At 52.7% G+C, this 23,060-nt stretch overlaps 12 protein-coding genes and 1 non-coding gene across 13 annotated transcripts; 7 read left to right on the forward strand and 6 right to left on the reverse strand.

Annotated features, from left to right (window-relative positions):
* Positions 1-1,009: 1,009 nt before the first annotated feature.
* On the reverse strand, positions 1,010-2,380 carry V2A60_006629 (U5 snRNP complex subunit LIN1; the record flags this gene model as incomplete). Its single annotated transcript, XM_083257923.1, has 1 exon — positions 1,010-2,380. The coding sequence occupies one exon, from the start codon at positions 2,378-2,380 to the stop codon at positions 1,010-1,012; it is 1,371 nt and encodes a 456-aa protein (XP_083114049.1).
* Positions 2,381-2,802: 422 nt separating this feature from the next.
* V2A60_006630 (putative cellulase) lies at positions 2,803-4,352 on the reverse strand (the record flags this gene model as incomplete). Its single annotated transcript, XM_083257924.1, has 2 exons — positions 2,803-3,834; positions 3,888-4,352. The coding sequence occupies 2 exons, from the start codon at positions 4,350-4,352 to the stop codon at positions 2,803-2,805; spliced, it is 1,497 nt and encodes a 498-aa protein (XP_083114050.1).
* A 1,604-nt stretch (positions 4,353-5,956) lies between these two features.
* V2A60_006631 (polyubiquitin-binding protein UFD1) lies at positions 5,957-7,214 on the forward strand (the record flags this gene model as incomplete). Its single annotated transcript, XM_083257925.1, has 3 exons — positions 5,957-5,959; positions 6,025-6,351; positions 6,405-7,214. The coding sequence occupies 3 exons, from the start codon at positions 5,957-5,959 to the stop codon at positions 7,212-7,214; spliced, it is 1,140 nt and encodes a 379-aa protein (XP_083114051.1).
* Positions 7,215-7,664: 450 nt separating this feature from the next.
* On the reverse strand, positions 7,665-8,553 carry V2A60_006632 (uncharacterized protein; the record flags this gene model as incomplete). The annotated part of the gene is made up of 3 exons (XM_083257926.1): positions 7,665-7,768; positions 7,841-8,253; positions 8,369-8,553. 3 exons carry the CDS (start codon positions 8,551-8,553, stop codon positions 7,665-7,667), a joined length of 702 nt encoding a protein of 233 aa, XP_083114052.1.
* Positions 8,554-9,452: 899 nt separating this feature from the next.
* V2A60_006633 (uncharacterized protein) lies at positions 9,453-10,070 on the reverse strand (the record flags this gene model as incomplete). The annotated part of the gene is made up of 2 exons (XM_083257927.1): positions 9,453-9,818; positions 9,927-10,070. 2 exons carry the CDS (start codon positions 10,068-10,070, stop codon positions 9,453-9,455), a joined length of 510 nt encoding a protein of 169 aa, XP_083114053.1.
* Positions 10,071-11,201: 1,131 nt separating this feature from the next.
* On the reverse strand, positions 11,202-12,021 carry V2A60_006634 (uncharacterized protein; the record flags this gene model as incomplete). Its single annotated transcript, XM_083257928.1, has 3 exons — positions 11,202-11,540; positions 11,630-11,872; positions 11,950-12,021. The coding sequence occupies 3 exons, from the start codon at positions 12,019-12,021 to the stop codon at positions 11,202-11,204; spliced, it is 654 nt and encodes a 217-aa protein (XP_083114054.1).
* Positions 12,022-15,790: 3,769 nt separating this feature from the next.
* Positions 15,791-16,856, forward strand: V2A60_006635 (uncharacterized protein; the record flags this gene model as incomplete). The annotated part of the gene is made up of 3 exons (XM_083257929.1): positions 15,791-15,945; positions 16,226-16,777; positions 16,835-16,856. The coding sequence occupies 3 exons, from the start codon at positions 15,791-15,793 to the stop codon at positions 16,854-16,856; spliced, it is 729 nt and encodes a 242-aa protein (XP_083114055.1).
* Positions 16,857-17,934: 1,078 nt separating this feature from the next.
* On the forward strand, positions 17,935-18,105 carry V2A60_006636 (uncharacterized protein; the record flags this gene model as incomplete). Its single annotated transcript, XM_083257930.1, has 1 exon — positions 17,935-18,105. The coding sequence occupies one exon, from the start codon at positions 17,935-17,937 to the stop codon at positions 18,103-18,105; it is 171 nt and encodes a 56-aa protein (XP_083114056.1).
* Positions 18,106-18,582: 477 nt separating this feature from the next.
* Positions 18,583-18,738, forward strand: V2A60_006637 (uncharacterized protein; the record flags this gene model as incomplete). Its single annotated transcript, XM_083257931.1, has 1 exon — positions 18,583-18,738. One exon carries the CDS (start codon positions 18,583-18,585, stop codon positions 18,736-18,738), a length of 156 nt encoding a protein of 51 aa, XP_083114057.1.
* A 343-nt stretch (positions 18,739-19,081) lies between these two features.
* V2A60_006638 (uncharacterized protein) lies at positions 19,082-19,702 on the forward strand (the record flags this gene model as incomplete). Its single annotated transcript, XM_083257932.1, has 3 exons — positions 19,082-19,236; positions 19,350-19,577; positions 19,645-19,702. The coding sequence occupies 3 exons, from the start codon at positions 19,082-19,084 to the stop codon at positions 19,700-19,702; spliced, it is 441 nt and encodes a 146-aa protein (XP_083114058.1).
* Positions 19,703-20,865: 1,163 nt separating this feature from the next.
* V2A60_006639 lies at positions 20,866-21,001 on the forward strand. The gene has a single exon. It is a non-coding gene; the product is annotated as a tRNA-Ala (tRNA).
* A 233-nt stretch (positions 21,002-21,234) lies between these two features.
* On the reverse strand, positions 21,235-22,218 carry V2A60_006640 (uncharacterized protein; the record flags this gene model as incomplete). Its single annotated transcript, XM_083257933.1, has 1 exon — positions 21,235-22,218. The coding sequence occupies one exon, from the start codon at positions 22,216-22,218 to the stop codon at positions 21,235-21,237; it is 984 nt and encodes a 327-aa protein (XP_083114059.1).
* Positions 22,219-22,355: 137 nt separating this feature from the next.
* On the forward strand, positions 22,356-22,514 carry V2A60_006641 (uncharacterized protein; the record flags this gene model as incomplete). The annotated part of the gene is made up of 1 exon (XM_083257934.1): positions 22,356-22,514. One exon carries the CDS (start codon positions 22,356-22,358, stop codon positions 22,512-22,514), a length of 159 nt encoding a protein of 52 aa, XP_083114060.1.
* Between the last annotated feature and the right edge of the window lie 546 nt (positions 22,515-23,060).

The following is a 23,060-nucleotide window of genomic DNA, read 5'->3' on the forward strand; positions in this document are numbered from 1 at the left end:
TTGTCAACCAGCGTTCCAACAATTGACTGGTTCTTTCTCTTGAAGCCGGTCCGGCGGTAGGGAACCTGCGAGGTACAAGCTTGCCACCCTCCGATTCAACCCGGTCACCGGCTCTTGGTAGACGCCACAGCTGGTACCCTCCAAGTACCGCCGTCCCCTGGTCCCATCCTTCAACCTATAATTACTTATCAGCAAAAGCGCTAGGCCGCTACAGTGCACTCCGCTGGTATCCTCTCGCCCGTGTCATCTTGCAGCAGCCGCCGATAAGAAAACCCAACTCGTTGAGGGAACAAGGAGAGAGAAAAATTAGCGACTGCCGCTGTAAAAATCACTCATAGCAAACCTGAGCGAGAGCGGCGCATGGGGGACGGCATCTCTTGTAATTGCATAACCATCGCAGAGGTGGGGAGGGCAGCATGGCGTACTGCGCAAATGAACCTCATTTTGCCCTTAACACAAGCATCGGGATCGGGTGCTGCATCTTGTCTTCAACTTCTCTTTATTAGGTTCCTGTTACTATATAATTATACGCTCCGTCCCACTTAGACGCGGCAAGGTTCGGGCGCATCACGATAACCGCAGGGCCTGCGCTGCCCGTCTCGTTCCACTTCTTCCGCCCCAGGGCCGGAGAAGAACGGGTGCGCTGGTCCTGCTCTTCTTCCTTCCTTGCCCGCCCGCGAGCGAGCAGCCGCACAAAGCCGTCTTGCCCCGGTCCTGCTCGGCTGAAGAATGGGCCTGTATGGGAAGCCGTTTTCCTGGGGGAAGAACCCGGGGCGCAGCCCAACGTTCTAGATTTTCCATGCACCCCGGGGGACTCCAGTTCATCATCCTGCTAATATAGACCCCGGCGGTTGGTTCAAGGATTCCTTTCCGCTCCAGTTTCGACAGGCTCACGTGTCAGGCACGGCAGCCTGGTCCCATACCAGTGCAGTCTGCCTGGCCATTCTCGCTTCTCCCACCTTGGTAGTGCATTTGGTGCTTGGTGTGCCTTTACGTGCTTGTGGCACGATCAGATAAACGACGGTGTTTCGCTAGACCACTCGGTCGAGCCTCCTACCGGACGGAACTCGATACCCTGTCCAAAGTAGCCTGCATCCTGCCAGGCCTTCATCGTCGGCCCGTCAAACGGCCCTTGCGTCGACCCATCATCTCGACCATCTACCCAGTGAAACTCCCACATGGCTCCAGCTTCCGTCTCCTCTCTTGTCGGCTCGACCCAATCCTCGCCAGACTCCTTGCGGTACTCGCGGACCAGTATCTCACGCTCTTGGTCGTAAACGTCTTCCAGTCCACGACTGAGAAGCTTGTCAGCTGCTTCCGTGATCCCGTCAATAGCGGCCTTGATCCGTTCCTGCTCCTGGTCTGGTTGCTCTGCCTCCCGATCGACATCCATCCCCTTGTTCATTTTCTTGAGCTTCCATTGTGGGATCTTTTTGGTTTTTTTCTGGCCCTTACCCAGGCGTGCCAACGCTTCTAGTGGCGTCTCTGCTCGTTCCAAGTGTAAAATCAGGGTCTTGAGTAGATCCGAGCTCAAAAGGCCGTCGTCTTCTAGTCGACGCTTTCTAGCTTCGGATTCGCGTTTTTCGTGCGCCTCTGCTGCTTTTTTCATGTCCCTCTTGCTCAGGCCATTAAGCCAGCTGTCGTGTACAGCATCTGGGTCGCCAGCTTTGCGGACGTAGTTGCCTTGGTCGTCAAATCGGCCCTCTTCCATTTCATCATTGAGATTGAAGGCTTCCACCTTGGGCGCGTTGCGCTTCAGGCCGCCGGCGCCAACTTCTTCATCAACGCCTTCTTCCTGGGCTAGGAGCTCTTTCTCTGATTCCGCATCACTGCTTTCTTCCTCGTCAAAATGTATCGTGCCGCCGCTCTTGCTCTTTTGGTCCTGGCCTTCAATTTCGTTTGCTTCCATAAACTGGACCTTCTTTTTCTTATTATCTGCAGAAGCCTGCTCGACATTCTCATCGTCTTCTCTGCCTTCGCCGTCGGCCGCCGCAAACATATCGTCGTCGTCGTCATCGTCGTTCTTGGATGTCGATGGGCCACCAGACGTAGCTTTATTGTCGTAGTTGTCTAGTTGTTCATTTATGTCCACTTTGCCCTTCTTCCGGCTTTCAGCTCGGGCATTAAAGGTATCATTATCTGAGTCGCTATCGTAACCGTCAAGATTGACAGCTCCGCGCTTGGTTGCGGCGCCGCCGCCCCCGATGACATCTGCATCGAGGATTGCGTCATCTTCTCGCGCATCAGGCGCCAGAGTAGAGGGATTCCGTACGTCAAACTTCACCCGCGAGTCGTCCTCCTGCTCATTGTCGTGGTGGTGTGTCCTGGCAAAGGTCTCACCATCACGACGGGGGCGACCAGCACCGTAGCGAGACGACATCGTGGGCGCCGGGTGAGCGGTGAACTGAATTGAGCTGTTTCAAAAGTGATACACAATTTCTTGGATTCGGCGCGTAGAGCTTGGTCGTAGCAGTTCGAAGCTCAGGTTGCGCGGCGCATGATTGGAAGAGACAAGTCGAGTCACTCGATTTGGAGCTTGAAGATGTCCTCATCGGCCCACTTATTGGAGGATCACCAAAAGGCAGCGCAATACGGCAATGAACGCAGGTTCTACAGGAGTAATTTTACCTGGTTGGTAACTCTTTCGCAAAAAAAGACAATTTTTAGAAATTTAGGTCGCAACATATTTACACACTTAAGGCGGTAGAAGGAATATGAAATGAACCAGCGCGCAAGTCAATAGTATCATCGCGCGACCGTTTGGGTCATGCCGACGTATATTCTGCTGCTAAATGGCAGTTACTACTTTCGAGTGATGAGAACAGAAATCGAGGTGGCCGTCGCGAGAGACTTGGAAGCAAAGAGACTTAGAGTGCGACTATCCCGCGCATGTTGCACCAAGCTACCTTCCGGTGTGATCTGGACGTTGTAGCCGTTGGGAAAGGTTGATGCGGGTAGGATTATTTCTGTGGGCGCTTCAATGCTCGCGTCGCTTGTAAACTCCAGTCTGAACGTTGCGGAGCTCTCGTCGAACCCAAACGACTTTGGCGTGCCGGCAACGGCGGCTGGGTATGCTCGGCTGTAATGCTTCTGCAGCTCAGGGTACGGCTTCCCGGATTTTCCATCATACAGATTTTCGTACGCCCATCCGAGCCAGGAAACCATGTTGTCGTCGGTGGCCTTCATTGCCTCTGCGATACCCTTCATCTGCTTATCGTCGCCCATCCAGAACGTCACCTCCGTCAGGACACCGGCTGTCTTGAGTCGCACGTTATCCTTGTGGCGGTTGTAAAGAGTGTCGGAGATGGACCCGAGCTGCGGCGGATGGTAGTAGTGAAAGGAATGTACCGTCTTTGAGCCGTCTCCGAGCGGTACGTCGTTGAAGCCGGAGAGTACGTCGAGCGTGACGCCCTCAAACCAGATCAGTGTGTCATTGTCCACAGTTCTAATTTGCTTCGATGCGCGATTCCAGAGTCCCTCGAGAGCCTTGTGGTCGGCGACACCTGGTACTAGCAGTGTTGGGTCCTTGTATGTATCGCCGGCCCAAGGCTCATTCAGCAGGTTGTAGCCAACGACATTGGCGGTTTCGACGTATCCCGAGGCCAGCTTCTTCCAATACGCGGCAAACGCGTCACCAAGTCCATCGTAGTTGTCATAAAGTCTTCCAAAAGCATTTCCTACGGCGACTGTCGCGTAGCTAAGAGACCAGTCAATGCTACTGCATTGTGATTTGGGTGAGGGGAACCCGTTGCTGTCGGTAGTAAATGCTTTGAAGTTATTGAGAGGAAAGGGAAATTTTCTGAACCCTGTAATCCAGTCTTTTTTAACAAACCACTATGATTCCACGTTAGCTAGCGCATCACAATCATTTTCATGGAGAGACTAACGTCGGGTACGCCGTGGCCGCAAAGTTGCTGCGCCAAGACGTCTTGGTGAACATCCACCAGCACGTAGATGCCTTGGTCTCCGGCCAGCTTCGTCTGTTGCTTCATGATGTCCAGAAATGTCTGGTTGTACTCGCCTCGCACAGGCTCCGCACCAGCCCAGCTATGTCCAAGACGAACAATATTGACACCCATATCGTGGAGGTTTTGGACATCCTGTTCACCAAAGGTCGACACTCCTGGAGTCCACTCCATTGGTCGGTACCAGGGAGCTTCCTTCATGACAACATTGGTTCCGTGGAAGAACCGAGTGCGACCGTACTCGTCGACTATTTGGTGCGTGGCCTGGTTCACCCGTTTGATATGCGCCATGCCTGGATGAGCTTCGTACCAAGCCTCCGCATCCTGAGCTGCCACATGAGCACCGATCACGGCCAGCAGCCAGAGAGCAGTAGTTTTAGCAGTCATTTTGCAGACGCAATGTTGTCTTTTTGCAGAATCTGGTCCCGAGTTTCAATCTGAAAATCAATCAGCTCCCAAGTCAAGGGGGCCGTGCATTTATCTACTAACACTGAACTACCCATACGAAGCCGAGGCTTGTCGGCTGAAAAATGACAGGTTGATTGCGGCGCATACCACTTTTTCGACGTAAACATGACTTAATCTACCGGTGATATATGCAGCAGGCTACCGAATTTATCCATGTCTCACTCATTGCAAATGCTTTGACTTCGGGGCGACAAACCTCCGCCTCAAGTACCGGCAGGGGCTAGTCCAATACCGTATGCCTATACGAGATGAATCACCAATGAGCCATAGCGCTCTCGCTCCGTGGCTTTTTTTGGCTATTGATTCTCAGTTGAAGCTTATGCCAAGGTAGGTGGATTATAGGATGACCGTGCAGCTGCGGGTTCCCATCTTGCTAGTCCTTCAGGAAACAAACCTCACCACGTGGCGACTCTACTGAGGGTAGGTCTGGAGTACATACATAGGCATGCAGTATGGCAACCTTCAAAGATAGAATATCGATGGATATATTGACAGGCACCTGCCGGCAGTTGGACTCGCTTTTACATTGTCAATAATCCAACATGACTGAGTTCACGTGCCACAGCGAGTCTTGCACGGGATCGCATTCACGGGAAAGCGGCGGATTGTAGCGGAATTACCTTGAGCCATCTTATTAATGATCAGTAATATACTACTTATGTCTTGTCAAGGGCCGAGCTTCCCCTGTGACGAAGCGACGTGTACGATAGGAGAGACACGCTAGTCGGCAACCGCCGCCAGGACTCGTTCTGATTAGTGCATGTTCAGGCCCTCCATCCTAATGTGGAAGCAGAGAGTGGCAGACGAGACAAATAGCTGTACTTATTTTGCATGTACTGTCGTAGATTCAGGCTAAGCTTCTCTAAAACCCCAAAATCATGGACTATTCATTATTCAAGTCACAAAGTCCATGTGTGGTTTTCTGTTTAGCGGTTATTGTAGCACAGACAGTCATGATTATCGCCAGGCTCGATAGTGCAAGCTTTGGTGGACTACGGAGTACTAATGGATCAATCCATTCCCAGATGCCGGCGACTGTGGCAGTCATACCAAGTACTTCTATGAACCACCACAACAAGCTACCCGACTGGTAGTCAAACTTTCAGCCATGTTCAAAACATATAGCTATGACACAGGATATTTTTGTCGTTTTGAAAATTCGAATGTCAAGGATTCTCCAGTCGTAGTGAACCTTTTCTGCCGGGCTAGTTCATTACTTATATAGCACTGAGCCACTGACGCTTCCTGGATGACTAAAACGGGTTAGTCCCTGCGTCATTCCGATAGCTGCCTCAAGCCAGAACGGCGGTCGTGCTTCAGCAGACTGCATCTTAAACAACGCGAAAACACTGTCACAGAAACACGAAAACCACACACTGTCGACCAAGATATATATTAGTGCTCCGACTTGGCGTCAAGACGGATCATCTGCCACGAGAAAAGCCGTCGGACGCCATATCTGAGCTTTTGCAGCACCCCGCCACCAACGTACCCAGCATCTCAGGTGCATTCATTCCAGCAACATGGTACGCCACCTTTGTCTCCTGCGTGCCGTGCCGTTCATCTGGATACTGACTGATATTTTCCAAAGTACCAACCTGGATTTGGGGGCAACTTTGATCCGGGCAACCCGGATCACCTCTACAACATGGCGCGCCATGGCCGACGACCGATTATTCAGCGTTTCGACGAATACTACAGATGCTATCCCGTCATCATGGCTCCTGGAAACGAGCGGCCAGAACTTAACTATGGTTCCAAGATTCTTCTCCCACCTTCTGCGCTCGACAAGGTGTCCAAACTTCACGTACAGTGGCCTCTGCTGATGGAGCTCATCAACGGGGAGAAGGGCCGTCACTCGCACGCCGGTGTTCTCGAATTTATTGCAGAGGAAGGCAGAGCGTATATCCCACAATGGGTAGGTTCTCTTGCTGTCATGGTGATGCTGTTGCTCCGACTGACACCAGGCAGATGATGGAGACGCTAGGCATGGAGGTCGGCGACATGATCCAGATCCGAACGACGCTGCTCGAGCTGGCAAAAATGGTCAAGCTGCAGCCACAATCGACCAACTTCCTTGAGATTAGCGACCCCAAGGCTGTACTAGAACGTGCTTTCCGAAACTTTGCCACGCTGACCAAGGGCGACGTCTTCAACTTTGAATACAACGACGAGGTATACGACGTGGCCGTGCTGGACGTGAAGCCGGAGACAGACAAGATGGGTGTTAGCATGATTGAGACTGACGTATCGGTTGACTTTGCCCCTCCCGTCGGCTACGTCGAGCCAGAAAGGAACAGCGGCACAAGCACGCCCAGCACCCGTCCCGGTGTTCCCGCGGGCGGCGTCCTGCACAGCCAGGGCACCATGGCTCAGGCAATCAACTACAGTGCTATCGCCCCATCCGTCACGAGTATACCTACCAACTTCCTCGGCGAAGGTCAGCGGATCGCCAAGAAGGGGAGCAAGAACGTCACTCCCAAGCCAGCCACGCCCGTGCCTGTTGACACCGCCGCCGTGCCCCGGCGACAGACTGGTGCTCCAGCTCCTCTCCGACTTGCGCCAAATAAGCTATTCTTTGGCTACGAGATTACGCCCGTCAAGACTGACGCGGACAAGGAGAAGGAGAAGGAGAATGCCGACAAGCCTCACTTTGCCGGACAAGGACAGAGCCTGCGGGGCACGGTGAAGCGCAAGGGCGAAGACGACGGCAAGGACAAGGCTCCTGAGAAGAAGGGCGCTAGCGAGGGTCACAGGCTGGATGGAAGACGTCCACGATAGTTTTTAGCGTTTACAACAAATTAAGAATATCATGGTGGCGTTTTTGAGGAAACTACTTTTCGGCGGGAAATGAGATAGATAGCCACGGCTAATGTCAAAAAGATATCACGAACCAGCTACGATTGTGCCTCCAGAGTTTCTATTGTGCATAGACAGATTTGCGAATATCATAATTCCTCTGTGATTCCAAAAGCTAATTACCAAAGGTAAGCCTGGGGTGCAAGTAAGGCTCCAATCTTGGCCAAGGTATTCGCCAGCAATATTGCCATCTCCAGGCAATCAAATCTCTCTCTTGTTCGTCTTTGCAGAAAAAAAGTCATAATGTTGTATGCCAGCTAAATGACGAAGAAAACAATAATTCGATACCTCCGAGACAGCCTCAGTTTACAGGTAGGAAGAAATGTATCGCAGCACTGTGGGCAAAATAGGGGGGCAAGATTCTGATGGGAATCAAGTATCATCAGTCATTGTAGTGTCCTCATCCTTGGGCTCGGCGGCCTTGAACTTTTTGGCAGGGCTGCTCTGTTCTTCTTCGGCCTCGCGGGCGTCCTCGGCTGCATCGAAAGAGCAATGGTTAGTTTTCCAGTTGAACTGTTTGACACTGGAACGGCCGGGTAGCTACGTACTCTTGACTCCAGGCCCGTCACCGGACTGTGCCTTCTGGCCGGCAGTCTTGCTAGGGGCAGGCTCGTGCTCCCTCCCATCCTTCTCCTCTTCTTCCTCCTCCTCGAGCTTGACAGTCGCGGCAGACTTGGGCTTGCGGCCGCGGGGCTTGGGCGGCCCGGTGGCCTTGGGCTTGGCTGGGGCGCGCTTGCGACCCTTGGTGGAGGTCGGGGTGGCGGGAGGCGTCGAGGCGCCAGCGGTCTCCTTGACGGGAGTCGAGACGGGATCGGCCTCGGCCTCGACCTCGGCCGCCGCCGCCTCGGTGGCGGCCTTCTTGCGCTTGGTCGGAGTCTTCTTAGGAGAGGCGGGGAGTACGGCTCCGCCAGTGCCCTGACGAGCTTTGAAGTCTTTCAAGATGGTCTTGCTCCATCTTTGGCTGTCATTTGCAAACGCGGAAGAGAGTTAGAGGGAGATTGTGTGCGTACTTGGTTTGTAGATGTTGGAAGGGGGGTGGGGGGGGGGGGGGGGGGGGGCCGTATTCAGATGCACACTTGGTAAAGTCGTAACCAAGAGAATTCATGATGCCATGGACAGCGGCCCAGGAGGCGCGAATCTTCTCGCCGTCAGGGCTATTACCCATGAGCATGGCAACACAAAGATCCCGCTCGGCATTGCCGTCCCATTTCTTAGCAGCACCGCCCTTGGGAGCTTCGGCGTCATTCTTAGTGCTAGCCATTGCGCAAGATTCAGAATAGCGATTTGCAACTTTGGTAGAGATCTGATGAGACGAGAAAGTGAAGAAGTGAGGGAAGTAAGTTGTGTGCAGATGGGAAGCTGTTGTAGTTGCGAAAGATGTTTTGAGGTTGTGTGTTTGTGTGTGTTTGTAGAAGAAAAGGACGAGGAAGAGTAGGGAGGGAGGGATGGGAAATTTTCAAGTAGAAGAAAGAGGTTGGGAAGAAGAAAAGAGAAGGAGGAAGAGGGAAGAAGAAAAAGGAATGGGTGGGATAAAGAAAAGCAGAGGCCTGATGACGGTAATGTGAAGTTACTGGAGTCCGCTGGGTGAGATCTAGGTGAGAAGCCATCGTAATCAGCGACGGTTCACTTTCTTTGCTCTGTATCTATACACACGTTGCTCTATGCGTTGGCAGCTCCCCCACCCACAGTTACAATGTTTGGCATCTGACCACATGATTGTACTTTCTAGCGAAGACTAACTTGCAGGTCTGACTTGTGCAAAACAAGTCAACTCACTGGCCTACCCACCGCCCACAGTCATCAATCTGCCTGGCTACCTAGTCATGGAATTTTACGCGTGGATAGTGGCATTTATGGGCTGTAAATACCGATAATGTGCTGTCGACGCTCCTCGTAGGAAATATAAATCTTTACCGCGTTACCACACTGGCATAAAAGACCGAAAATTCACGAAAATTCAAGATCAAATTAGGGACTCCGAGCAATGCCTAGTAAAAAGAGGAGCAAAATAAATGTCAAATTAGAAACTCCAAGCAATGCTTAGCAAAAAAGAAATATCATGGGCATCCATATCCCTCTTCTCGGTTGCCATCACGTCCGCCGATAGCCTCGTCTTCGTATGCAAGGTATCGTCTTTTCAAGCACAAGAAATGGCCCCCTTCAAAAGTACGCGAAACCGTCGGTAGACTGCTTTCGCTTGATGCCGACCCAGTCGCTGCCCTCCCCATCCTTCTCCGCCTTGACGGCGGCGACGGCCGAGGGCGCCTCGCTCTTCACTCCAGCTGCGCGAGGGGCCTTGTCGTATTGTTCCTCCCTCTCCCCCTCCTCGTCCCCATACTCGAGCTCCTGTTTCTTGACCTTGCGGCCACCCCGACCGCCGCTGCCGGGCGCTTTGCGGGACTTGGTGATCTTGGTGGGTGTCGGGGGCAGGTCGCCGGGCTGCTGCGCGCCGCCTTTGCCGGATTTCTTGGTCGGGCTACCGTCACCCTCGAGGCCGTATTTCCTCTTGATCTGGCCAAAACGGACCTGAGAAGGGTGGGAGAACGGGAAAAGGTCAGTCATGGAACAGCAAGTTTCAAACCCCTTTGAGTCGGACTCGCGCGCCAAAACGGGGAGGGGGGGGAGAGATTGTACCTTGGCAACGGCGGCATTCTTGAAGCCGGAACTGTCGGCTACGGCGTCCCAGTCAATGTCGCCCTTGTTCTTCATATGCTGAACAATGTTGAAGAAGAAAATTGCCTCGGAGGGGGTAGGCCCGGGCTTGACTTCGTCCGTCATGGCTGCTTGTTGTGGTGTAAGCTGGGTGCAGCGTAATGAGAGACGTAAAAGGGTAAATTGGCGTTGATGAAATGTGGAAGTGGTCACAGTTATCCAGAAGTGGAGGGAATAAGGCTCACTTGAATGTTTTGGTGGGTAGAAGATGGGAAATGGTAGAGGACGAGTTAAGTGACCTCGTTGGTAGGTACTCAGAGGCTTATACTTGGAAGGGCGAGAGGCGAGGGAGGAAGTTGAAGGTTGGGATGTGAAAAGAATAGAAAAGGGTTAACAAAGGTTTCGTGAGTGCGAAGATGTAAGAAAATGCGGCCAGGGTCGTCTGCTGAGTAGAAGTCAAGTGTGAAAGAGGCAGGCCTCGGTTGCAGTTGAGAGTGCAGTGCAGAGTGGTGAGTTAATGAACGCAAAGTGAAGTGCCATCTCTGGACCAGGGCGGTCAGGTCATCAAAGCTCAGCCGCAAGCAACAAGGAAGGGGTCATGAATTATGCGCCGTCAGATGTACAAGAGAATTACTGTCTAGCTTCCCAGTGGTAGTAGTGGTAGTAGTGGTAGTAGTGGTAGTAATGGTAGTAGTATCATTAAAAAGCGGAAAGACAAAGATCCAGAGTATTATACAATTCTTTTGTTTCCTGCTCGAACGCGCAAGCGAGATCCTTCCCCCGAAAAAAAATCCTAAAAACGCCAGATTTTCCATGAATAAACGACGCCGCTAACGAGAATGATGAGAGTGCAGCCCGATGCCGATTGAGTGTCAAAGGCGATGGCCCAGTGAAGGCAGAGCGGGAGCACACCGCATCGGTGCCTTGTTTGGTGGTTTTTCTTTTTTTTTCTTATTTCTGTTTTTTCTTGGTTGTTTTCTTCTTTTCTTTTTTTCATTAGGTCATGACAAGAGAAATGGCCTGAATAAAAGCGGCCAGCGTCGGTCAAAGGCAGTAGTAGTAGTAATAGTAGTAGTAGTAGCAGCAGCAGCAGAAGCGACCAAGCAGGAATTTCCCTCTTTATGTTACATCAGTTCTCCGTAGCTCATTCCTCTTGATTGGTGAAGTTGGGTATTTTTGTAGAGAGAGAAGTGTCATTGCTTCACCTCGACGCATAATTTTGTAATCAAGACGAGTCACGTCTTTTGGGGGGTATCATCAAAAATGTCCGTCTTGGAACTGATCGTTCCAGAGACATTGGGTGGCATTGAGGTCGGCCTGGCTGGAGAGATCAAAGGGGGCGCCGGATACGAAGCTGCTCATGTCGATGGCAGCCTCAAACGCAGAGAAGTCGGGTGAGCCCTCGAGGCCGGGCTCCTGCTTCAGACAGTCGGGGCTCGCGAGGCCGTACGCGGGCTGCGGTGGAATTTGGTGAATCGCCGAAGGATCGAGGGAGAGCGGCTGCGTCATGTCGTCACTGCAGGGCGTCATGAATCGAGGGTTGTCGAAGTCGTCACCGAGGTCACCCATGTAGGGGGAGACGTCCGGGGTGATGAACTGCAAGAAGAGGAGTGTTGGCAAAAGAAGGGAAGCTTGGCTCTCATGGAGAAGGTCCGCTGGCTACTCCGCTCTCACTCCAAACGTACCTGAGGATAGGACGCCAAGCTGCTGCTGGACTCTGACTTGATAATGGTCTCCTTCTTGGACTGGGATTCTCGACGGGACGAGGGCTTGGAGACCTTGCTGGACTTTTCGCCGGAGCTGCGTCTCTTGGTGGGCTCGTGGCCGGTTACGGTGGAGCGGAAGCGCGAGTATCTCATCCTGGCGGCATGACCATTCGTAATGGGTTGCAGCAAAACGGGGTCGTTGGCAACTTGGTTCCAGTCAATCTAGGAAGAGGAGGGCGGAGGGTTAGAGAGGAGTGTACAAAGGGCGTTGGCGGCAGCCGGTGGCGAGAGGTACTTACATCCTTGAGGTTCTTTTGCTTGAGAATGGCAAAAAGAAATCGAGCCATGGCGTTGTCGGCGTTGGAGGTCATGATGAAGAGAATGTATGTCGAGGCGGGATGAGTGCAGAGTCGAAGGAGAGAGAAATGGTAGATTGGTAGGACGAGTCGAGATTGATATGGATCGAAGGCGCAGCGACCAATAGGTTGGCAGAGTGGGAGCCTAATCAAGTACTCGAGCTCATACGAGGGCCGAGACAAGGCGGTTGGTAGGATGGTCAAAGACTAGTCGCAGGTCGTATCCGACAAGATGACGTGGTTGCGTGAACAAGGCCGTGCAGATAGCTAGAGGCCTAGTCGAGGGAGAGAACCGGTATGTAGGCGAGGGCGTGAGACGTAAGTGCGGGCAATGGAAGTTGGGCCGAGTCGACCAAGCTTGATGGCGGAAGACTTGGATCAACTATCAAGCACCGTGATAGAATGGGAAGCTACAAGAGTAATACCATTGGAGGAGGGTGAAGAATGGGTGAATGGTTTTAAGGGGGATGAAAAGAGTAGAGGAGAATATGCAAGGCACAGAATTGGAACAAGGGCAAAAGAGAGGAGAGGAGAGAGAGAGAGCATCGAGTAGTGGTGGCAAGGCACCAAGGCCAGACGAAGCACTTATATAGGAAGATGGTGTTACTACAAGGCTGGGTGGGCCGGGCACGATGTTTCCCATGCGAAGAGGCAAGGATGTCAGAGGAGCCAAGGGTGGGAATTTTGGGTTTTAGAAGCCTAGATTTCACACGCCCCGGAAAGGTGGACGGGTGAGTGTGGGCGGGGGAAGCATGGTATATCTATCTCTTTTTTGTTTTTTGTCTTCTTGTCTGGCATTGGCTGGTGAGAGGAGGAGGAGGAGGGTGTCGAGAGAAGAAGACGAAGCCTCAAAGAGAAGGGGGGGGTGAGTGTAGGAGGAGGGACGAGAAAAAGTGGAGAGGAGGCGTTGTTGCCTGGCTGCTCCTCAGCGGACAAGGAGAAAAAAAAGGGCCAAAGTTGCTTGTTTGGGCCATACGAGAAAGTAAAAGAAAAGAAATAAAAAGGATTTGTTTTAAAAAAAAATCCCACTGAACTGAATGGACATGGGGAGGGGCTGGCCTTTACATTTGCTGAGAAATGCGCTTCTGTGGTTTTTAAAGGTTGACGTGATGATGTTGGTGCGTGTTTTCCCGCCAAGACGTCTTGTTTCTTGCTGCAAGGCGCAACTCTTTTTTTTTTTTTTCGGCTTCGTTTCAGGTTGATTTGACTGGTTAATTCCATCAAGCAAGTTTAAAAAATGGCAAGAATCCCCTGACCTTGTCCCCTTCTTGTCCTGATGCTGACCGAACCCGGCTTCGGTTGTCAGTAGCGTAAAGCCAACTACCTGTTGGTGGCGGAGAAGGCGCTATAACGTGGGCCGATTCAGCGCGTAAAGTGGTTGAGAGTGCCGCCCATTAGTATCCCTGCTTGTCCCGGCGCATGCCTGCCACATATGTCGTTATCGTCATCCTTTGCGCAGCAATTAAAAATTATCATCTCTTCTGTCCTCACGATGAGATTTTCGCAATTGACCAAGTAGTCCATACTCGGTTGCAATGAACGATTTCAAGTTTAAAAAAAAAAAAAAAAAAAAAAACAGTCGGCGCAATCGTCATCGGACCGCTTCCCTCCCAGAACAACGCTACCACAAAAAGCAACTGCAGGGATCCGCTTCGTTTTTTTCTTGTTCCCCTTGTCATCGTGTTCCTCCGTATTATTCGCTTCGCTTCCCTTTATTCCAGCTTCCCTCTGAAACTCCAGTGTGACTCATTGCTCAAAACCCCCATCGAATCGGCAGAGCTCGAATAGTGCGGGTGGAGGGGGGGGTGTGCCGTGACAGAACCCGTCCATTCCGTCAGCAAGCCGCCCCTCTCTCCCTTGCCCTCCCAACAAACCCAGATTCTTTTGTCTTGTACCTCGCCCACCAGAAAATGCTGCGTCAGTGACTTTTTTGTTTCCCAGTCCTTGGTACCCCAGGAAGATCAATCTGAGAATAAATAGAAACAGCAGGCGATCTGATATGGAGGAACGGCTGGTGACGTCTGTGATCGAGGAAAGACGACTCCGATTAAAAAAAAAGCCCTCGCAAGAGTTGCCGTCATCCCTAGTGTCCGGTTTAATTTCTTTTCATCCTCATTTCTGATCAGCGTCTTGGTGTGTGTGTGTGTGTGTGTGTGTGTCTCCTAGTGCGGCGGACCCATGGAAGGGGGGAGAAAGGTTGCTGCGCAGCCAAGAGCGAGGAGCTCAGCCTTTCTCGAAAAGAGGGGTACCAAAAAAATGCATCACCAGTTTTGGGCACTGCGAGTTTTGAGCAATATAGCACTCAGCAGGCCAAAAAAGACGGGGAAAATTCGTACAAGGATGCAGACACCAATTTCGATGCATTGCCGACATGTTCTCGCACCTCTATGGTCGCAGACGTCGCCCAGAAACCAGGGGCGGTGGCGATGGGCTCGCAGCCGACCGTCGGGAGACGCGACGGGGCGCGCACTCCTGCGACCCTCCCAGTGTCCGAGTCACCGCCAGGTTGCCACGAAAACACGTGATGACACCAGTCCGTTTTGGGAATCCTGCGCCCCCCGGCGGCGAGACGAGACAAGCATGTATCACGCTCTCTCCCGGTCGGTCATGACATGACGCCGCCCGCATCCGGGCCTGTTGCTCGTCCCCTCGTTCCGTTCGATTCCAACCCTGTCCCCGGTGTGATTGCGTCTGTGAATTACGCATTCCATTGCCTAGAAAAAAATGGTGATGGAGAGTTAAAAAAAAGAAAAGAAAAAAAGAAGGAAACGAGGAGGAGGGCGGGAATGGACGAGTTGAGGTGTTGCCCATACCAAGTCCCTCGAGCTCCCGTCTTCATCATCATAATTGCTGGTAACTCACCAGCACGTCAATGAAGCGCAAGCACAGCACTGTCCAGGTTGATCTGTACAAAGGTACTTGTTGCGTAAGTGGCCGGCTAAACCACGTTTGAATCCCGGCTATGCCAGTCCCATCTTCACTTGTACATAAGCCAACATGCTTCAAAACAACGACAGATACCGGCCAGAATGGCCAAAGAAAAAAAAATTATGAGGAAGAAGGAGGTGAAGTAATCACGATAGAATACAACGTGTCCCCGCAAGGCCCTTTTATCCAGTCTCAGCTTGCCTTTCCCACAGCAAGGCCACCAGGTCGCCCATCCAGGCCACAGCCTCGCCCGTGAAGCCCATCACCAAAGCCTGCCTACTCGTGGGTACGTACCTCACGCACGGGCCAACGTGCAGCCGGTCCGCCCTTCCTTGCGCCGATTCTTTGTGTATTTTTCTCTCCCTCTCCTCCATCAGCCCTGCAAATGTCCTGCAGCCAGAATCGGGCCAACAAAAACCACCTGTTCTCCTGTCACGCACTACCAATTTTGACTCCCGGCCACCGCCGTTCCTTAACAGTCTCTACCTAAAGTTACCTACTCCTACCTGGCCTGGTCAACAACAATACCCTTCCACTCTCCTCGTCGCCGCCGCTGCCTACTACTACCCACCTAATAACCCCCCCCCCTCAAAGACATTTTGTACCGCTGGAAACTTACTACTGCCCTCCGGTGCACTACACGCACACGCACACAGGCGCCCCCCCAGGCTCTTCGCCTTCGCCTCCCCCCCCTTCCTCCTAAAAACTCGGGGAAGCTTTGTGGTCCTTTTGTTCCTCTCTACGGCGCCACCGTCTTTTGGCAGCACCCATTCGTGCACGCAACGCAACGCCAGGACCGTTTCTGACCCACACTCGTCTGGTTCACCCAAGACGCCCTTCTCTATCGCCGCCGGCCATGAACAACAAAAATTGGAACGACCGCGCTGACAAGGACTTGTTCTTTACTATCTTAACAGTCAAGAACATTGGCGTCATCAGCGGTGCGGAATGGACCACCATTGGTAACTACATGCGTAGCATGGGATATGGCTTCACAAACGAAGGATGTCGGTATGTATCTCATCTCACCTCTCGCTTACACCCCTTGTACCTTTTATCACAATTGTCACTTTCAATCTCGTCCTGTGTCACCACCCGCCATTGGTAGTGTCATGCCTGATTCATACATAACCAGCTGCGGCTCCAATGCATCAGTCCTCTCTGTACCCCGTCCTCCCCGTGTCCACTGCGATTCCCACCACCGCAAGCCATATATGCAATGCAACCTTGGGCCGATAGCATCTCATTCCAGTTCGAACCCCCTTTTCCCCATGCTGAATCTCCATCCCAGGCAACACTTTCAAGGTCTACGCCGTGCTACCAACAAGATCGAGGCCGCGCCCCCTCCGGCGGACGCGGCTCTCCGGCGTGTCGACCCGAGCTTGAACCCCATCACGCGGCGTCCCGGCCCAGGACGCGGCCGGCCCAGAAAGTCCCAGTCGGGTGCCAACGAGGGCTCCGCCGTCCCAGAGACCGCGGCCGCCGGCAGCGTCACGCCTCTGGATCCCGGCATGAGCGCCTCGCCCGGCGTGGGTCCGGCCCTCGCGCACGATCCCCCACCGCCGCCGCAGTCGCAGGCCATGGAGACGGACGGCGGCGGCGGCGGCCCCGACCCGCAGCTCGCCATGGAGGATGAGCAGACCCTCGCAGAGTCGGCCAACGGTCCCTATGCGGATGATGCTGCCGCCGTGCACCAGGTTTCCGAGGCGGGTGGCGCGGACGAGCACCCGTCCAAGCGGCAGCGACTCGACAGCGACGCCATGGACCACCAGTCGGCCCTGGACGACGAAGCTGTTCTGGCGCTGGCCGCTCACAACGGCACGACGCCCGCCGACTACCCAGAGTAAGTAGGGCTCCAATACCAGGTTTTCTACCGTCATGCTGACGAGTTCCACACTAGGTTTGGCTATGGTGACGCGTAGGCAGGTTTACTCCCGCGATACATGAACGATAATACGAGCAATGGCGGGTTCATCGGCGTTTGGTCTTTCTTTTCCTTTCTTCATCCCTTACTGGATATACACGGCGTTGATTGTATTTTGTTTTGACTCTCAAGCTTTTCTTCCTCTTTCATGTTTTGCACAGACTGGGGGCTGTACTTTGACAGCCATGTACGCAATCTCTGACTTTTTGTTCTTCTTCTCTTTTTCAATTCACTGTCTATACATTAGAAACTTACGATTGCAATGTTTGGGCAGGCTGCGCTTGGTAGATTGGTGGGATAGCATGCAACTGTTTCCGCTCTTCTTTTCCTTGTTCTTTTTAAAATTTCCTTTCATGTCCTAGACTTTGGTATACGGAACCTGTTCTGGGAAATCAATACAGAATTCCTTTTCCTCAGCTGCACATTCTTGTTGTCCGTGGTCGCTTTGTGGTGACCAACATGCCCAAAAGTCTCCCGCCCACGTCCCCGTCATCTCTACCGCTTGATGCAGAGAGAGCCGAGTACGTGTATTTATAAACAGTTAACAGGTCACACATTGCAGAAAGCAGCGCGAGGACCCCAGCCTCATAAGAGAGTTACTCACCTCTGCGAACCTTGGAGAATCCGCCGAGTGACAGTTGACGTGGGAAAACGAACGAGACACGGAGGCGGGGTCCATCTATACCTGCTTCCCCTCCCGTCAGCAAACAGACATGGCAGGACTGCCAATTCGCTGCGTTTGCATCGATCCCCCTTTTGCCAACGTGCGCAGCATGTGAGGGGAGGAAGAGGAGGAGCTCGGGGGCCGGTGAATCGACTGCCTTGGAGTTGAGCTCCTTGGAGTTAAGCTCGCGGTTTAAAACAACCAGACGCGTCGAAAAATCTACTTTCCCTTTTTTTTCTTCCAACTTTGCTCCCTCTCTACAATATTCGGTTCTTCTTTCTTTCTTTTTTCTTTTCTTCTGTCTTCCCCACTGCAGGCCATCTTGTAGCAACGATAGCAGCAACAAGAAGGGACAACACAGCAACCAAAGAAAGAAAAAAAACAGGCCTTTCGAAACTCGCTACTACCTGCCATGCCCACCAAGGCCGGAATCTGGGAGAACGCAGAGTTCCTCATGGAGCTGTCCCTCGCGCTCTTTCAAGTTGCCAGCAACGGCGGCGCCCTGAGCACCCAGGCCAAGAGCGCCGTCGAGGCCTATCTCAAATCCCGAGGTCATGAGCAGTCCTGGGAGTCTGTCCGGTAAGACATGCTCGACGATTTTATCTCTCGCTCTCTCTCTCTCTCTTCTCATCCAATACGCTTCCCCTTTACAGTTTGTATTGTCTCTTGGTCATCATCATATCATCTCCGACTCTCTCTGTTCGCCTGTTGAATCCTCTGCCACGTTGGCGGCTGCACTTCTTGCGCCCGTTTTCCTTCGAGGCGGTGAATACGCCTATTGCTTTCGCCACCGCATACGCTCATCTCTCTCTCTGCTTTTGAAGCGAGTCTTGCTCTTCTTCTTCCTCTTCCTCTTCTTCCTCTGGCTCCCTATCATACCTTCCACCCTACCCGGTCCACCATCCAAGCGCTCTCTCGTTCTTCACTTCTTTGCCACTGTTCCCCATCAATTCAGCCAAAACCTGCATTTGGCGTCACACTTTTCCTTCCCTCTCTCCCTCCCTCTCTCTCTTCTATTCGTCCGCCTTCCTCTTGTATTTTCTAGCAGGAACCAGTCGACATGGGCCGCTCTCAAATGAAGTGGGATGCCGCAGCCCATGAGGACATGCTGATCTGCATTGTCAAGCACTGTGATCTCAACGCCAACAATATGGCCAAGGTCTTGCAAGAGATGCAAAAGAGGGGCTATGAGTTTACTGAAAATGCCTTCCGGTAGGACCTCCTCCCCCAATAACTGCTGTTTCACTCGCTTGCTTTGTCTTTTGTTTTTCTACACTCTGATCCCTTTACTTTCCCCTGTTTGAAGATGTGGTATGGGAGATCTGGTTCGCCGGCCCGTCAACCGCGCAGCAAATCACCTGCCTACCTCCACAGCCCACGCACTTCGGACTGTATTCACTTTCTCTCGCCCCTCCCTCCATACCACAGCACCTTTTTATCTCCTCCCGATCACCCCTCGCCGCCCCGAGAATCGTTTCCGACTTTCATGCTACCCCTTCCGTTTGAGGACTATTGCTATACCTGCCTCCGTACCGTCCCAGTCCAACACCCTTTTCATCATGTCCGAGAAGCCCACCCGCGGCTGGAATGCCAATTCCAATGAGGCTCTGCTCTTCGCTCTGATTGAAGAGATCAGACCGAACAAGGACATGGTCAATGCGATTGTGAGCCGGATGAACGCCATGGGCTACACGTACACCTTTCACGCAGTCAAGTACTTGACCATACCCGAACCCCATTTGTCTTTGCGTTGTCATTCTATACTGCACTTCATTTCTGTCGAGGTCCACGCCAGGTCTTTGAGCTAACCATCATCCTATCCTGTAGTCAGCACATTCAGAAACTCCGCAAAGTTCGCGACACCTCCACCCTCAACGGATCCGGCGATGGCTCCGCGCCGGCTACTCCCCGCAAGGGCACTCCCCGCAAGACCCCAACATCCAGCCGCAAGCGAAAGGTCGAGTTGGAAGAGGACGCTGACGAGCTCGGCCTCGATGCGAAGGTTGAGCAGAAAGAGGAGCTCAATACGACCCCCTCCAAGCGCATCAAGAACGAGTAAGTGTTGCCTTGGCGCCTCTCATCTCTTGACTTGACCAATACTAACTGCCTTTCCTGTTGGAAGGCCTTCGTCTGACGTTCTGGACTGGAAGAGGTCTGCCTTTCGAGGCGCCGAGGTCTAAGATAGGCCTGCAGTCTCTGCTGTGCCGGCCACTGGTTGTCTCGATTTAACAACTCGCACAGTGAAAGACGTCATGATTTATGAATATTGAATGTAAGGGTCCATTTTGCTTTGCTTATTGCTGGGCCATGGACATTGGGGTACCAGAGAAAATGACATTGGATGCGCCGTATTGGTTGAGACAGCATTGGGTATTGGAGGCAAGTTAGGCTAGAGCTCAGAAAGAGCATGGAATAAAGCGCTTGACCTCACACGCCTCGCCACTTCTTCTACGTTTCATGCTGTATCATGCGCGCCCAGCCGTAGCTTCGACCACCTGATCATGAGGCGCCTCGCGCGTCCACGCAGGTGAGTGTACAACCCTTTGGTGGGCTCTCTCCAATTATGTTCAATTGGTGTGTTGTTCAATCTTCACAGTCTTTGTGCTGGAACGAGTCTTCTATTGGGCGTTGTCTTGGCGCTATATTGCAACGCGTCCTGCTGGCTAGGAGGGCACGCGAAGCCCCTGGCCAGTAACGAAGCCGGATGGGCGACGAGTTGGGACCGGTCATGTCTTGTGCCGTGCGAAATCGACTGGTTTTTATTGGTTTGATTTTACTTCTCCCTTTTCATGATCTATTTTCTGTGCCGGGATTTTATCCGCCCTGCCGCAACGCGCTCGCTGCTGTCGCGTTGCAATGTTGTAAGGGTAAAGATTTTCGGCACTGTTAAGAGGTCGTGTTCTGGCACCACCGGTTCGGATTGTGTGTGAGTTTCATCATGATTTTTTTCTATGGTATATCACCTAGCCATCTTTCTGCTTGACGCCAGAATTTGGCGTGCGTCGCTCGGGTAGTCTTGCGAGTATTGGTTAAGTTACAACACCAGCTGAGCAAGATTGTCTAAGTAATTCAAGGGCCTCACTACGAATTTCTGCTGAAACGGAGCAATATTGGCCCCTTTTGCCCCGGAACATGCAAAAATGGCAAGATACTCTGATGCATTTGGATTCAACTGCAAAAGCCTCCTCCATGGTTCCAGAAATAAATAATCTGCTTGTCAGCGATTTGTCCCGGGTAGGTTTTTGCACACGCCATGGCTGGTGGGCCACAGGGCGATGTGTGAAGAAGACACACGTTGTGGAATCCTTCATATTTCTTATTAATTAGAGACTGGTATAAGCTCGGGCTAATGGTCTAGGGGTATGATTTTCGTTTTGCATACACATGGACACCGATGACCTCCGCACCGCAAGGTAGCAGGATTAGGTACCATAGTAGTTCTCTACGAAAGGTCCGGGGTTCAAATCCCCGTTGGTCCACACATTGCTTTCTTTTTTTGATGTTTGATCACCAACCACTGTCTATAATTTTTTTTGCTTGCCAACTCTAGACATTTTCATTCATTGCATGTTACAGATAACAGGAAATTCCTCGCGTGTCAAATTATTAATTTATGCTTTCGCTATGAAGTCAGCGCCTACCACCCTTGGACAGTGGACAGTGGACGGGGATATAGGCAGAATGTTGTCAAGCATAATACGCTCGCTCCAATTTACCAACTGACGAGCTCTTCAACAAAGGATGAAGCACCATCCGCACCAGACAGCTGAAAACGCAATCTCCCGCGCCCAGAACTCTTCTGAACATAAACTGCCATGTGTACAACTCGCAGATGCTCAGGGATCTGCACCGCCGACTCAACATCCCCGAGGCCCCTTTCCTCCACGGCTACCCACCTTTCGGCGATGACTGCCGCCGGGCCGCTCTGCCATGCTCCCTCATGTCGTGGGTATGACTGCAAGATGCGCAGCGCGCGACGCCGAATGTACGGGTCGCGGCAGCGCGTGGCGGCAAAAAACGTCGGTATCAGGTAGCCCAGGTCGAGGCTAAAGGAAACAGCCCCGGACTCTTGAAAGAGTGCCGACGAGAGCTTCTCAGCGTAGTCTACTAGGTCGCGAAACCGCTCTGCAGCGTCATCGTGGCGAGTCTCGGGCCCGCCAAAGCCAGTCTCAGTGATCACTCGCGCGCATGTGTACCACAGCTGCACGTTGAGTACTGACGTGGAATTCGACGAGCTCTGATTTGCAGCATAACAGTCCCTCCAGTGTACTGCCCATTTCTCCAAAAGTGCCGCGCGCTCGAAGATTTCGAACTGCCGGCGGGTTTTCTCCGCCTCATCCATGTTCGGAAGAACCTTGCTTCCCAGCCATAGCAGCGAACGTGTGATGTCCATGAGAGACGCTCTTGCACTTTGGACGTCTTTGAAACCACCGGCGAACAGTCCTGGGCTGGTTACCATAAGAGGATCATGGTAGGAAGGCTGATATGGCGCGGAGTCGTCTGAAAATGACATGGCCGAAATATTCATCCTTTCCAGGACTTGCGTGGTTTCGTGCCAAATGTTGGATAGTGACGACTTCCTGTGTATAGAGTGACCGAACCGAGCAGCCAAAGCGCGGCCGCTACCCATGTGCCGCTGACTGGCCCGGTAGTCGCCCTGCACACCCTCCCAGGCGACAAACAGGAGGCATGCCATGAGGACGCGATGCACCCGAGCTGGGGCCGCATCTGTGATCAGTTTCTGGCTGCACCTAGCGCTACGGTATATTGTTCCTTGGCATACAGCAAATGCTTCTTCGACGCTTGTTGGTCGTTTCGGTCCAGCACGCCACTATGAACGGCGGCCAGCGCCAGGATGGCATGCTTGATCGCGGGCTCAGCATGGAAAGCCTGCAGAACGTCTCTATCCCAGAATGGGGAGTCGACCTGCGCAGCCTGGGTCAGAAAGTGAACGGCAGTACCAAAGGCGGCAGCGACAGCGATGTAGACTGACCGTCAGATTCGTGCAATGTACTGTGCAGCACCGAAAAAACTGAAAATATCGCTGCTCCAGCTTCCCCCTGAACGCGCCGTCGGTGAGCATCACGTACCCCAAGCTGCTCCCGCCCGCGGCTAGCCCCGATTCGTGGCCTCGTCGCCGGCTGCCCTGCAGGAGCTCCGTGCGACTAAATGGCAGAGAGAAATATCCATCGCATACTCGACCAGTCGAGCGGCACTTGTGGCAGACAGGCTTCGCTTCGTCGCACTTCACCTTGCGGATGCGACACGTCAGGCAGCCGCCAATCCCGACCTGGCTGCGCCTAGGACGCGTTGTCACTTTGGCGTTCTGCATCCCGTTCTGATCTGGTTTGTCATGATTAATTTGTCAAATTCGATGGCGAGCGCTCGCCCAATCTTATTTTTTCTGCGTGGCCCTTGTTCACTTTTCTTCATCGGGTACTATTTTTAGGCTGGTGTCGCTGACGGGGAATCGATTGACAAACGATCGCCATTCTGCTACTGGCCGGCTCGCTGCCGGTTGCCAAGCCTCGCGGCTTA

Source organism: Cordyceps javanica, chromosome 4 (assembly GCF_051103115.1).
Source record: "Cordyceps javanica chromosome 4, complete sequence".
NCBI lineage: Eukaryota > Fungi > Ascomycota > Sordariomycetes > Hypocreales > Cordycipitaceae > Cordyceps > Cordyceps javanica.